Genomic DNA, 14,767 nt, shown 5'->3' on the forward strand with positions numbered 1-14,767 from the left:
GAGGCGGGCGCTCATTCGGTCCCGCGCGGGGATTGGCCGCGTTGTCCGAAAGGTTGTCACGAGGGCGGCTGGAGGCGGGGCGAGAGCCGAATTGGCGGCACTTTCCGAGTCACTCGGCGCCGCGGCAGGAGAGACGGGAAAAGGAGGCAGAAATGGCGGGAAAAGGCCCCGGCGGCGGCGACTACGCGGAGGAGCGCGGTGAGTGGTAGGGCCGTGGGCGCAGGGCGAGCGCGGGGAGCGCGGCCCCTTGGCCCGGCCTGATCTCTCTTTCTCTGGCGGCGGCGCAGCGAAGGCGAAGGCGTTTCTGGAGGGCTTCTACCGGCAGAGCGACGGGAGGGAGGTCGGCCAGCGGAAAGAGCGCCCTTACCGCGACCAGCTGGTGAGTGAGTCAGGCCAGAGGGCGCCAGAGCATGTGCAGAGCGTTTCTGTTACTCCCCGGCCCAGGGAGGTCTGGGTGCCGCCGTAGACACCCCTCCCCCCCCCCGTTGTGGCCCTTGCTTCTCGACTGCCAGAAAATGAGGGAGGGAGGCGCGCTTCGGCCTGGCCGACCTTGGCTGGTGCTCCTCCCTCCTCCTCCTCCTGACCCTCAAGATCGCCTTCAGCCTAATCCTCACCAGTTCCTCCTCCTCCTCCTCCCGCCCTGGCTTATCTCTCTTCCTCCCCATCCCTCCCTCCGCCGATAGACCTCCTTGGCCCACCGGGAGCAAGTGGCCCTGTACGTGGACCTGGACGACGTGGCTGAAGAGGACCCGGAGCTGGTGGACTCTGTCTGCGAGAACACGAAGCGCTACGAGCGGATCTTCGCCGAGGCCATCTCGGAACTGCTGCCCCAGTTCCGGCAGCGGGAGGTGAGCAAGTGCCAGAGGCTCCGGCCTGTCCTTTACCTGTACCCCCCCATACCATACACGCCTCGCCCACCCCCCTTGTTGCCTTCTTCTCCTTTTCTCTTTCTTCTGCCCTGGCAAGCAGGTCACCCACAAGGACGCCTTGGATATCTACATTGAGCATCGGTTGCTGATGGAGGGGCACGGACGGGAGCCTGGCCAGCCCCATGACCCCCAGAACCAGTTCCCGCCAGAGCTCATGCGCCGCTTGTGAGTGTTGTCTCCTTCTGCTGCTGCCGCCCTTTGTGCTCCAGCACCTCTGAGGTCTCCCAACTGTTGCTGCAGGGAAAGTGCATTTGTTGGGACTTTCTAAAGCTCTGTGTGGTGTGCAAACGTCGACGTTGTACAGAACTCTTTCTCAGGCTGGAGGGAGTAAAAAATTATAACAGGATGCCAGGGATGTTTGTGGGGTGTTAAGACTGAGGCACAGTGCAAATGGGGCTTAAGTTGAGAGGCGTTCTTCTCAGATTTGGGTACAGCTGGTGCTTTGTGTCAAATGTCTCCCAGTTAGCCTGGTGTTATTAGTATTTATATGCTTTCTAACGCTAATGGTACTGTAAATCTTAAAGAGGTTGCAACCGTTGGATTAATCAGCCAGGGCTAGTGAAAGAACAGTCTTCCAACAATTATTTTACAGACTGGGCCATCAGTTCAGATGGGATGATGGGAACTGAGTTTTTCCCTACAATGTTATTGCAGAGGTAGAAGAGAGAGAGAGAGAAGGGTCCACCTGAGTTGCTGCTGCTTGTCTTGGAAGTGGGAAAGAATGCTAAATAGGCATGACACTGAATCTCTCCCCACCCCCTAAGTGGTGCCTGCATCCTAACCCCAGTTTGCATGACTCCATGTCACGGAGGCAGGTCACTTCCAGGGCACTTGGTGCCACTCCTCAGTCTTCTCTCTTTCTTTTTCTCTTCTCCCCTGGCTTGGCAGTGAGCTGTACTTCAAGGCACCATCAAGTGCCAAGGCCCGGGTGATCCGGGAAGTGAAGGCTGATGCCATTGGGAAGCTAGTGACCATCCGGGGCATTGTCACTCGGGTCTCTGAGGTGAAGCCACGGATGGTGGTGGCCACCTACAGCTGTGACCAATGTGGTGCAGAGACCTACCAGCCGGTGAGCAGCCAACCCATCTTCGGGGGAGGAGAAACACATAAGGGGGATTCCCCTCCCCCCATATATCTAACTCTCCCCACTTTCTCCTGTTGCCTGTTCCTAGATACAGTCGCCCAGCTTCACTCCTCTGTTAACGTGTCCGAGCAGGGAGTGTCAGACCAACCGAGCTGGTGGCCGCCTCTATCTACAGAGTCGAGGCTCCAAGTTCATCAAGTATCAGGAACTGAAGATACAGGAGCACGTGAGTTCAGGGTGGGGGAGTTAGGTTGGTGGAGGCTCTTTGCTTCTAAGTCACAAGGGTGGACCCTCCCACTGACTTGCCCATTTCCCCCCTTCCCATCTTCAGTGATGGCTTGGAGGCAGTAGCGTTGGGGGGCCAAACCAATATTCAGTTGCCCACCCTAGTGGAGGCAGAGTGGCTCAGTGGGTGTCCAGAGCATGTTTTGCAACCAGAAAGGCCATTGCTCAGTCCCTAACATCTCCAAGTAGAAAGTGCTAGTGGAGTAGGAGTGGGAAATGTCTTTTTAATTAAAGCATTTTCATTGTGATCTTCATTTACCAGGAGGAAGGACGAGATATACATTTAATCAGTAATAACAGTAATGATAATAAGTTTCAGAATTTGTAGAGTACAGTACAAAGTATGTGCATGGGGGGTTATGTCAGTTGAGCGGTTGATGTGCATAACAACCGGCCACTGTGCACATTGACCAGGCCCCATGAGAATGTGCACGTATGTATCCGCAAAGGGGGGATTTGGCACATTTCCTGGTCAGCGTGCATAATCCCAAACGGGCCTTGAGGGACTTGTATCAACTGGCCAACTGTAGCTCTGGTCTTTGTGGCCCAAGGGGGGCCAGTGGGGGAGCAGCCTCATGACCAGCTGTCTCCTTCAAGGGAGATGGGGCTCTCCCTTCCCACGAGGAGGCCTTGATGACCCCCTGGCCACAGATGGGCAGCCGCCTCCTGCTAGACGTTATAAGCCAAAAGGGGGCAAAGTCAGGGAAGCACACGGATGTTCTGCTTCTCCTTGGCCACATCCCCAGGCTGCAATAATTGAAGTTCACTCATTGCCCAGGACTAGGCGCTGGCGACATCCATGGATTGAGCTGCTTGGCTGTTGGGCTCCAGCTCAAGGCAGATGTGGGCGTTTTCAGCCTCAGAGTACTTAAGTCATGTTGCTGTGGGCCTCTAAGGGTTCACCCTTCTGGCCCTAAACTGCTCCAGCAGGCACTTCTGGACTGCCCCCTAAGGAGTGCTCGATGGTGGGAGAGGTCCTGCTGCTTTGGTGCTCTCTCTGCAAGGAAACCAACATTTGCATTGAGTGGCAACCTGCAGAGCACTTGGTTTGAGGCTTCTCCAGTCAAAGTGGAACTGAGATGACTGGTGCTGTAGTAACGGGGGGTACCAAAAGGGTGGTTTGGGGGTAAGGGCTTTGTGTTGCATAAAAGCAAGGGTCAGGCCACCAGAAGGGTGAGGGGACCCTGCTTTCACCTCTGACACGGGCGCCTCCCTTCATTGCTGGCAGAGCGACCAGGTGCCAGTGGGAAACTTGCCCCGCTCCATCAGCGTCAGCGTGCAAGGAGAGAACACGCGCCTTGTGCAGCCAGGCGATCACGTCAGCGTCACTGGAGTCTTCCTTCCTGTGCGGCAGACCGGCTTCCGGCAGCTCCTGCAGGTGGGAGAGCTGTGGGTTTGAGGGGCCTGGGGGTGGTTCTGGGGCTCTAAGCTGAGCTTGTGCCTTGCTGTGGCATAGGGTCTTCTCTCGGACACATACCTGGAGGCTCACCACATCGTCTGCGTTAGCAAGAGTGAGCAGGAGGAGCTGGGAGAAGGAGCGCTTACTGAAGAGGAGCTGCATCAGGTTACAGGTGAGTTCCCTTGTCTCTGCCCCACCCCACCCCACACTGCAAAAGGACTTCAAGGGAACCTTGGAAGCACCCCTATCCCGAATGAGACCGTTGGTCCATTGAGCTCAGTGTTGTCTGCGCTGACCGGCAGCGGCTCTCCAGGAGTCAAGCTGGGGGTTGAACCTGGGGCCTTCTGGTTGCAAAGCAGGTGCTCTGGCACTGCAGTGGCCCTTCCAGTTAGGAGCGCCAACACTGGCGCAGGAGAGGCCGGCTAGCCAGCCCCCCCCACCCCTGTACTTGGATTTCAAGGTGCTTTTGACAGAGTCACTGTTGAGAGACTTCACAGAAAGGATAAAAGGCCATGCAAATTGCATGCCTGGGTTTGCAAATTGGTTTTAAAAGCAGCTTGCATAGAGTAGGAGTAAACTGGAAGTTCCCCAGAGAGAGGGTCTGTCCAAAGTAGGTGGGTAACAATATGTCAGGCCTGGTTCAGGTGTAAGTAAGTGCAATGTGATTACAGACCCTGACTTTGCTTATGACCGGGCAGCAGCACCTAAGAGGCTGCCTTACAATGAGTCCATCTAGCCTGGTATCATCTACACTGATTGGCAGCAGCTCTGCAGGGTTTCAGGCAGGGAGTCTTGTCCCAGTTCAACCTAGAGAGGCTGCCAGGGATTGAACGTGGGCCTTCTGCATGCAGAGCAGCTGCACTACGGCCCTTGATATGGACTGCCCAAGAAAGCCATCTTGGGGTCACAGTGGAGATCTCAACGGAAGTGGCAACCCAGAGTGCAAAGGTAGTGAAAAAGGGCATCTTCAGTGCTGAGAATGAAAATTAAATTGGCAAGTAAGGTTCAGACAGCAAGAGTGTTTCAAGCACCACGTAATTCAGGGAATTCACTGCCACAAGATGGAGGCTTTGGTTTCAGTCCTGTGTTATTTCCTTGTTCTCACCTGAGGCGCGTTGTCCCCTCCCCCCTGTTGTCTCACTGGCCTCGCCCCCTCTCACCCCATTTGAAATGTGGGTTTCACTCCCTCTGTGTGTGCACTGTGCTTGCGAGATGCTTGCTGAGATGACTGGCCGGCTGCAGTGGGAGACGGTGCAGATTTGCTTGTCCTTTACGGTTGGGGGAGGTCACCATCCCACGCTGGGCTTCTCCAGCCCCTTTCTCACAACAAGGATTCTGCATTGCCTGAGCAACTATTGAGATGTAGTGGAGCTTCCAGAAGGGCAGCCTTCTTCTGTCATGTGGGAGGGGCACCTGGCCACCCTCCTGGCTCCTGCCCCACCCATCCCTGCTTCCTCCTGACTCTCTTACAGAGGAGAACTTCTATGACAAGCTGGCGGCCTCTATTGCTCCCGAGATCTATGGCCATGAGGACGTCAAGAAAGCTCTCCTCCTCCTGCTGGTGGGGGGAGTGGACCAGAACCCCCGGGGCATGAAGATCCGGGGTAAGGCCCGTGGCTAGCTGGGCGCAGCCGCTCTCCCCACAGCCTGTGTCGCTGCTCCTAAGGGCATCTTCTCCTCCCCCCTCCTTTAGCTTCAGTCTCTGCTCTGATGTCTTTTCCTCCAAGCGCTGCATGATCTCGGAGATGAGCCAGCCCTGCTATGCCTCTCGGGGTTTGCTCCGCAGGCCAGCGGGAACATTGCTTTCAGACTTGGGTCTGCATAACATGGCCCCTTCTTCTCCACTCGTCCTGCTTAGGGAACATCAATATTTGCCTCATGGGGGACCCTGGTGTGGCCAAGTCCCAGCTGCTCTCGTACATCACCCGCCTGGCGCCACGCAGTGAGTACCCTCTGAGGGCAAAGAGTAGTACTCTGGGTGGGGAGTGGGCACTGCTGGGTTGCCATCCTCTGAGTGGGTCCCAAGAACCACCTGGCTTCTTCCAAGGAGACTGACAGGCTGCCCTTTGGAGCAAGAGAGACCTCTGCTTCCAACGAACCTACAAGAAGAGAGAGAGAGAGAGAGACCTGCTGCATCAGACAGGGCATCCCTGTGCAGCCAGCTAGATGCCTTTGGGAAGCTACTGCCTCTTAGGGCAGGAAGGCAAACACCAGTGCCTGTTGTTCAGAAGTAGATCCCTATCCTCCTTTTTCTGAAGTGTGTGTTGCCATAATACTGATGTCATTTCATCAGCAAGCAAAGACACCTCTTTGCCCAGGTGGTGGAGGTGGAGGGGTTGAGGTGGGGGGGGGGGCTATTGCTGGACTTATTTGTTACTGAAGTATTTTCTTTTATACTGTATTTCAGTTTTTTAAACTTACTGTTTTTGTCAGTTTTGGCTCTACGTATTTGCATCCCATGGCCTTTGGGTGAAAAGCAGCTGAGAGTTCTTTTAATTAATAAATCTAGATTTTGCCCCACTTCCGCAGGTCAGTACACAACAGGACGTGGTTCCTCTGGTGTGGGGCTGACGGCTGCTGTGTTGCGTGACCCACTGACGGGGGAGCTGACCTTGGAGGGAGGGGCGCTGGTGCTGGCTGACCAAGGCGTCTGCTGTATCGACGAGTTTGATAAGATGCTGGAGTCAGACCGCACAGCCATCCATGAAGTGATGGAGCAGCAAACGCTTTCCATTGCCAAGGCTGGCATCCTGACCACGCTGAATGCCCGTTGTGCCATCCTGGCAGCTGCCAATCCCACCTATGGCCGCTACAACCCCAAGCGCAGCCTGGAGCAGAATATCCACCTTCCTGCTGCTCTCCTCTCCCGCTTTGACTTGCTGTGGCTGATTCAAGACAGGCCTGACCGCGACAGTGACCTCCGGTGAGGCGGGGAAGAACTTCCCCGGCACTGCAGACAAGCTCATCTCCCTCCCCACTGTAGTTTTGGCTGCTTTTCCTGAACAGTTGTCTTTTTTTCCACAGTCTTGCCCAGCACATCACCTATGTGCACCAGCACAGCCGGCAGCCACCCTGCCAGTTCCAGGAGCTTGACATGCGTCTCATGAGGTGAGTGGGAAAGGACTTGCCAAGGGGGCACAAAGGCTGTTGGCAGCAGCTGATGGGGAGGTGGTTTGGAACTGCACATGTGCTGAGGGAGGCTGTGCTTTGAAGAAGAGGCGCTGGGAGTGAGCATGTGGCAGAGAGGCTGGGTTTCGTGCACAGGAGCCCTTCATTCTCAGCGCCTGTCTTTTTGTCCCTGCCAGGCGATACATTGCCATGTGCAAGCAGAAGCAGCCGGCTGTGCCTGAATCGCTGGCAGATTATATCACAGCAGCCTACGTGGAGATGCGGAAGGAGGCCTTGTCCAACAAGGACACCACCTACACCTCGGCCCGCACCTTGTTGGGGATCCTCCGTCTAGCCACAGCCCTGGTGAGCCCTGCAGCGGCAGCCGGGTCAGGCTGAAGGGGGCCTATCTAGCCCAGTGTCCTGTTCTCACAGAGGCTAGCCAGAAACCCACAAGCAGGGCCCGAGTTCAACAGCAACGCTCCCCACTTGTGATTCCCAGCAACTGCTATTCAGAGGCAGAGCGTAGCCAATGTGGCTAGTAAGCATTGATAGCTTTATTGCTCCATGGATTTGTCTACTCTTACTAAAGCCATCCTGTCTCGAGGTCCCTGTAACTATATCTAGGAGTGAAGTCCACAGTTCAACTATGTGCTGTGTGAAGAAGCATCCAAGTTGCAGCATCATTGGATGGCCCTGAGTTCTAGCGTTATGCGAGAGGGGGAAAAACATTTCATCCTCGATGACATCCATAATCTCATATACCTGTTTTCATGTCCCCTTCCTTGCTAGCCTTTTTTGAAAGTCCAAAAAGCCTCTGATGTCACCTTACCTGAGATCATAGAACCATAGAGTTGAAAGGGGCCTGTAAGGCCATCGAGTCCAACCCCTGCTCAGTGCAGGAATCCAAGTGGAGGAGATGAGGCTTAGTGGGAGGGAGGGAGCTGTGCAGAGGGAGGGGGGGTCTCTCTTAAAGTCCAGCTTCTAAGAAGGACTGCTTTTGTGTGGATTTTGGCTGCAAGAAATGAACCCTTGGAGTGCCGTGTGTGGCATGTGTGTGTTGCAGCCGTCTCTCAGTCCCAAGGATGCACAACCATCAAATGCAAGGTGGCCCCTTAATGCTGCAAGTTGCTTAACTGGGCTTCAAGCTCTGAACTCTTTTTGTCACCCTAATGGAGTAAAGACCTTCCTTTGCCCACGGTGTGTGTGTTTATGGTCAGTCACTGCAATTATTGGGTTTCATTTCATTAAGTCTTTGTGTGTGCAAGATGACTTCTGGTCATGCAACAGAACTTCCCCTCCTCACCTTGCACTGCCCACAAATCTGCCCCGAAAGAATGAGGAAGCCCCAGAGCAGATTTGGGGAGGATGCCAGGGGTTAGGAGGGAGGGGAATTTCCATTGCGCAACCAGAGGTTGTTTTGCTCACACAGTGACTTGATTGGATGTAGTCTGGAGTCTTGGTAGGAAACGCATCCAGTCCACGGCCATTATTAGAGCTACAGGTGGCATTGCTGGGGTGAAATCTCAGTGCCATAAATGGCATGTTGAACTCTCTAGCTTGCCCAGGTGCTCTTCAGGTTAGGGGTGAGCTTATGGGCCTCCAGATGTTGGACTGCAACTCCATCATCCCTGACCAATAGCCAAGTTGGCTGGGAGTCCAGCAACATCTGGCGGGCAAACATTGCCTTCCCCCAATTAGTTTGGGCATTTCTGTATCTTTCTAAATTTGTCTGCTGCTCGGTCACCCTGCAATTCAAGGCATCAATTCTGTTTCTAGCAATTATTCAGTCTGGCATGTATTTAAGCTTAGAGCTACTATCAAGTAATTTGTTTCAGTATTTAGGTGCCTTTTTGAGACACTGAAAGGAGAGAGCTGGAGCGGCTTGCTGAGAGGGGAGCCCCGTCTCTCCTTGGTCCTATTAGAATAACCCCCCGCCACACACACACAAACCAAAATAGTCGGGGGGGGTTAATCTGGTTAGTCTTTACTTGCATCCAGGGTGAATTGTTTGAAATCAAAGCGATTTTGACAAGGAAAAAAGGCCAATTTTAAATCGGTGAAGTTTGCTGTATGTACTTCAGTTTCCTAAATAATGTTGCAAATCTGACCAGTAAACCGTGTTAATTTACAACTCTAAATACAATATTATTTGCATCTGGAAAGGGAGCTTTTTGTTTATCTTAAGAGCCATTTTCCGTAATGTGCTCGGGGAGATCTTGAGGGGTGGATGTGGAGCTGGCACTGGCATGGGCTCCACTCGCTTTATTTCTGCTCCCCCCCCCATTCTTGTCCTGCTGGCAAGGGAGAGAGTATCGGGTCACAAACTAGTTTTGCCCTCATGGGGGTGGGAAGGGTTAGCCCTCCCATGCTGGAATTAGGCTTAGGAAAAAACCTAATGTCCGTGTTGTCCAAGAAAGGAGGGCCGTGGCCCTAATCCAAAGATAAATCTATTTGACCCCCAATGTGCATTTTTTTGTTCTTGACATCCAGCAAAAAAGGGATGAGCTGTACCCAGTGCCATTGCTTAGCCTGCTGGCTGAGGTTTCCATCAGTAGGATTTGAAGCGAAGCAAATTTTGGCAATTTCCCCTCCCCTTTGCAGTTCCCCATGCACACACGCCTGGCACAGTTTTGGATGAGTGGGGACTGCAGCAGGGAGAGGGAATACCAAAAAATCCTCCCTATCCTTTTGATGGGAGCCTGATTAGCCAAGCAGCACTGTAGGATACTATCCAAAGTGTTCAGAATAGTCCCGTGTAGGGCCACGTCAGAGGTCCACTGTGGAGAGGAGCACCCACAGCCATTTGTAAGGTTAACCGCATAGTCCTACACCTGCCTCCTCAGCAGTGAGCTGAATGGGGCTTACTCCCAGGCAAGTGACTACAGGATTGCATGCAGCCTAAGTAGGGGGATAGAGGAACTTGCACCATGGACACTGTTGCCCCCTTTTCTTCATCTTTCCAGGGTTGCTCCTGCCTTGGCCCAGCCCACCCTCACAAAAACAAAATGCCCCTCGCTCATACGCTGAGCCACAGTCTGATAGTTATTGGGCAGACTAGCGCAGTTTGTTTTCATCAGTTGAAAATGAAATACTTATGTTTGGTATATAGCATGGAAATATATTAGAGAAATTATCAAATTGGTTCTTCATTTACGTAGAAAAGTCCCACTTAATGTCTGGCAGAAGCATTAATCCGTTTAGAGCTAACGTAGTCCAGAGTAAGTGTTTACAGTGATTATTTTAAGAGAATATTTAGTACTTTCTACTTAAAAAATCTGATTGCTTAAAAAACTATTTTTGTTCACCCTCTTTGTAGCCTCACAAATGAGAACTTGCCAACACTGAACAAACAGCTGGATTTGATTTAATTTAATTTGGAACTTGGTTTGTAGTCCTGAGAAAATCCCATACTCTTCCCCCCCAGGAGAATAATTAGCTATATTTCTGCAGTATCAGAGTTTCTTCCAGGGATTGTTCCTGTTAGTGTAATTAGAGTGTCTCTGTGCTACCCACTGTCTAGTAATTCAAACATCTCCACAGTTTAGAGCAGATAGATTAATCCACTTCAGTCCAGCTAAAGATCACCCCACAGCGAGTGGCTTGGGTTATGTGCCCTGGCACCTGTGCAGCCGTGGGCAAGCTGCATAATCCGAAGGAGCCCAGTTGCCCCTCAGCTGGCAGTTGCGGACAAGGAAGGGGCTGGCTTGTGCAGCTGTGGCAAGCTGAGCAGGCCCTAGCCAGCTGGGGAGGACTAGCCCCAGAGGGAGGCAATGGTAAGCCCCCTCTGAATACTGCTTACCATGAAATCCCTATTCATAGGGTAGCCATAAATCAGGATCAACTTGAAGGCAGTCCATTTCCATTTTTCCTTGGAGAGGAGAAGGATGGGGGTCATTTGTTCCATTGTCTTGCTTCCACAACTTGCATGTACGGTAGAAATTAGAGTAGGTCAGGCATCTCTTAGAATATTATCAGCTTCCCTATCAATTTATTTATACCATATCTCTTTGAAATCAGAACATACTATTAACTCACAGGCTTAGGAAGAACTGACCTCTGTAATTCTGGTAGTTGGACTGAAATAGCTTTAATCCAGTGGCAAGATCACAGAGGGCATCTATTTTGTAGATGAAGAACCATGGTGTGAATCAGCTGATGTTGTTGTGGCTCCTTGTTCTCTTCAGGCACGTCTGAGGCGTGTGAACTTGGTTGAGAAGGAGGATGTGAATGAGGCAATGCGCCTCATGGAGATGTCCAAAGACTCCCTTCTGGCAGACAAGGGCATGCCAAGCAGGTATGATATTGGGGGTGGGGTGGGGGGAGGAAGTACTTGGGTCCACTCCCTCTCCCCTCTCGAGCGTCCTGGGCCACTCAGATTCCCAAATCCAAGGAAGCCAAACACCCAGTGAAACACCCTTGCCAGGGCTGAGAAAGAGTCATGCGCCAGTTCTGCAAGAACGGTGGGCTGCCAACACCCCTTGGCTCCTTCTCATGCCTTGACCAAGAGGAAGTCCAAAGTGCCTGGAAACAGACTTAAGAACATAAGAAGAGCCTGCTGGATCAGGCCAGTGGCCCATCTAGTTCAGCATTCTGTTCTCACAGTGGTCAACCAGTGCCAGGGGGAAGCCAGCAAGCAGGACCCGAGTGCAAGTACACTCTCCCCTCCTGAGGCTTCCGGCAACTGGTTTTCAGAAGCATGCTGCCTCTGACTAGGGTGGCAGAGCACAGCCATCATGGCTAGTAGCCATTGATAATCCTGTCCTCCATGACTTTGTCTAATATTCTTTTAAAGCCATCCAAGCTGGTGGCCATTACTGTGTCTCGTGGGAGCAATTTCCATAGTTTGACTATGCGCTGAGTAAAGAAGGACTTCCTTTTGTCTGTCCTGAATCTTCCAACATTCAGCTTCTTTGAATGTCCACGAGTTCTAGTATTATGAGAGAGGGAGAAAAACTTTTCTCTATCCACTTTCTCAATGCCATGCATAATTTTATACACTTCTATCATGTCTCCTCTGACTCTCCTTTTCTGTCTTCTTATTCCATGACTGCTAAGCTTTCTCAGATGTCCTTGGTGAGGTACCTTGTCAAAAGCTTTTTGAAAGTCTAAGTACACTATGTCCACTGGATCACCTCTATCTATATGCCTGTTGACACACTCAAAGAATTCTAATAGGTTACTGAAACAGGACTTTCCCTTGCAGAAGCCATGCTGGCTCTGCTTCAGCAAGGCTTGTTCTTCTACGTGCTTAGTTAATCTAGCTTTAATAATACTTTCTACCAGTTTTCCAGGGACAGAAGTTAAGCTAACTGGCCTGTAATTTTCGGGATCCCCCCTGGATCCCTTTTTGAAGATTGGTGTTACATTTGCCACTTTCCAGTCCTCAGGCATGGAGGAGAACCCGAGGGAGAAGTTACATATTTTAGTTAGCAGATCAGCAATTTCACATTTGAGTTCTTTGAGAACTCTCGGGTGGATGCCATCTGGGCCTGGTGATTTGTCAGTTTTTATATTGTCCATTAAGCCTAGAACTTCCTCTCTCGTTACCACTATTTGTCTCAGTTCCTCAGAATCCCTTCCTGCAAATGTTAGTTCAGGTTCAGGGATCTGCCCTATATCTTCCACTGTGAAGACAGATGCAAAAAATTCATTTAGCTTCTCTGCAATCTCCTTATCGTTCTTTAGTACACCTTTGACTCCCTTATCATCCAAGGGTCCAGTCGCCTCCCTAGATGGTCTCCTGCTTTGAATGTATTTATAGAATACATTATATTCTATAGAATATTATAGAATACATCCCTTGCCAGGGATCCCAAGAAGCAAGAGTCAAGAGTTGCACTCAATGCTTCTGGTGGCTCAGGCCAAAACTAACTCAGTAGCTTGTAGTGTCACAGTGTAGGTGCTGGCCCCAGTGAACCACACTGAGTAAATATGAGGTAGCTCTATTAAGGTAAGTGCATATGAAAGGGTAGCATAACAGTTCTTTTAACCCCCAAGGTTAGGCATAATCCACCAACCATAAAAATAGTGAGATTTTCAGTCGCAGGTCTTAAAATAACAAACCTGGATACCCTACTGCTAACATAGAAAGCACTGGAAAGCAGGGAGACCTGACCTCATAGGATTCACATCCCAGCAGGGGTAACATCAGGGCAGATCAGAGCAGGTGAGGCAACTAACTGGGTGAAGAATCTACTTTTATCAGAAAAAGCACAGCAACAGCCAAAAGGCTAGATGGCCAATCAGAGGGCTTCCTGGGGACGGAATGTTCCAGGCTCTTCCTGCTTTGCCCCACGCAAAGTTCCACAGCTCTCCCAGGCCAGTGACCTTGAGGTGCCAGCCTGATAACGCAGGTGTCCTCACTCGGGCGTTAATGGGCTCAGCCTCCGCTAAGAGAACAGCCTGGTGTTCTCAGCCTGGTGTTGCCCAGAATTCTGTATGGCACAGCCATTTTACTTAGGCCACATCCAGGTTTTCTTTACAGGGAGGATCAGACTTCATGGGGAAGATGCACTGATCTTTTCCTCTTGCCCTCACAGGACGCAGCGTCCCTCCGAGCTGATCTTTGCAGCTATCAGAGAGCTGGTCCCAGCCGGGGGCGCTCGCTCTGTCAACCTGGCTGAAGCTGAGCAGCGGTGTGTCTCAAAGGGCTTTACTCCCACCCAGTTCCAGGCCACTCTCAGTGAGTATGAGGAACTCAACGTCTGGCAGGTGAACCAGAAGAAGACCCGCCTCACTTTTGTCTGATCCAGGCTGGCCTGCAGGAGTGGCCTATGTGGTACCCACTGCTTGCCTCAGAGGCTGGCATAGGTTGCCTCCTACTATCGCCTCTTTCAAGACTGGTATTTTCTCCTAATAAAGTAATTAATTTGTATCTCTTGGCATTTGAACCATACCTGGTAGAAGTGATGCCAAATGGCTGCACCCTGTCTGAGGTTGCATTGTCTAATGAGGACCTTCCCCCCCCCAGTGTGAGTCATGCAGTAGATCTCTCTGCATCCTGTTACCCTTGCAGGTGGGGGAGGGGACAGCAGCCCTTTCTCACATCCCATGTCCAATATAACAGGCCTCTGAGAGAGCAGAATGTGGGGATACGAGTAGCCATCTCTTCTTTCCTCATATTCGTGTCGGCAGGGGCTTCTCTCTAAGGGAAAGGAGGGGGGGCCTTGGCTGAGGACCTCAGACGGAGGGAGCTGAAGAGTGGTGCATGCAGCAGCTGTTCCTGGGGGGGGAGAGTGTTGCTGAGCCCAGCCCCTCAAGGAAACCAGGAGGGCAGAGGCAGAAGTTTGCTGCTAACAACCAGCCAGTTTTTGTTGGTACCTGTGAATAGGACTATGGAGCAGTGCATTCGTGTTAGGCAAGACTCTAAGCCTAATCCAGAACAGCATGCTGGTGATATGCAAGAGGCATACCGCCTCTAATGAGTTAGGAAGGAGGTGAAAAAATGGACATGGTTTACAGCACTGTGGGCTCCGTTCTCATTGGCAGCAAAGGCATAAGTGTGGGGAGAGACATCTTCCTGCTCTGCTGGAACAGTGATCTCTTGGAGAGGGCAGGCACATTGCCCAGAAATACTTTGTTTCTGGCTACCTGGTCCATAGTGCAGGTGCAATCCGAGTGTATTGGAGGGGGGCTGCAAATCAGTTGGCAAATCTATTCCTGTACACCCCCAATGGAGCAGGTCCCTCTACGTGTGGTCAGTGGAACTGTGTGTGTTATGTGCCTTCAAGTCGATTACGTCTTATGTCGACCCTATGAATCGGCGACCTCCAATAGCATCTGTTGTAAACCACCCTGTTCAGATCTTGTCAGTTCAGGTCTGTGGATTCCTTTAATGGAATCAATCCATCTCTCATTTGGTTTTCCTCTTTTTCTACTCCCTTCTGTTTTTTCCAGCATTGTTGTATTTTCTAGTGAATCAGGTCTTCTCATTATGTGTCCAAAGTATGATAATCTCAG

General features: G+C 51.6%; 1 protein-coding gene across 2 annotated transcripts; it reads left to right on the forward strand.

The window, feature by feature from the left end:
* Positions 1 to 7: 7 nt before the first annotated feature.
* Positions 8 to 13,682, forward strand: MCM7 (minichromosome maintenance complex component 7). 2 transcript variants are annotated; one of them, XM_061583810.1, is made up of 15 exons: positions 9 to 198; positions 288 to 379; positions 684 to 848; positions 970 to 1,094; positions 1,818 to 1,998; positions 2,102 to 2,239; positions 3,527 to 3,676; positions 3,755 to 3,869; positions 5,170 to 5,301; positions 5,556 to 5,639; positions 6,227 to 6,620; positions 6,722 to 6,805; positions 7,003 to 7,171; positions 10,993 to 11,102; positions 13,348 to 13,682. In XM_061583810.1, exons 1-15 carry the CDS (start codon positions 153 to 155, stop codon positions 13,553 to 13,555), a joined length of 2,193 nt encoding a protein of 730 aa, XP_061439794.1. In that variant the 5' UTR covers positions 9 to 152; the 3' UTR covers positions 13,556 to 13,682. The 2 variants fall into 2 exon arrangements, with proteins under 2 accessions (XP_061439795.1, XP_061439794.1); XM_061583811.1 differs by lacking the exon at positions 5,170 to 5,301 and having other exon boundaries at positions 8 to 198.
* The last annotated feature ends 1,085 nt before the right edge of the window (positions 13,683 to 14,767 follow it).

This window comes from Rhineura floridana, chromosome 9, assembly GCF_030035675.1.
Source record: "Rhineura floridana isolate rRhiFlo1 chromosome 9, rRhiFlo1.hap2, whole genome shotgun sequence".
In the NCBI taxonomy this organism is placed as follows: domain Eukaryota; kingdom Metazoa; phylum Chordata; class Lepidosauria; order Squamata; family Rhineuridae; genus Rhineura; species Rhineura floridana.

Coding starts and splice junctions, on each gene's coding strand:
- MCM7 (XM_061583810.1), top strand. CDS start 153: ATGGCGGGAAAAGGCCCCGGCGGCGGCGACTACGCGGAGGAGCGCG. Junction 2,240..3,526: donor AACTGAAGATACAGGAGCAC/GTGAGTTCAGGG, acceptor CATTGCTGGCAG/AGCGACCAGGTGCCAGTGGG. Junction 5,302..5,555: donor CCGGGGCATGAAGATCCGGG/GTAAGGCCCGTG, acceptor CGTCCTGCTTAG/GGAACATCAATATTTGCCTC.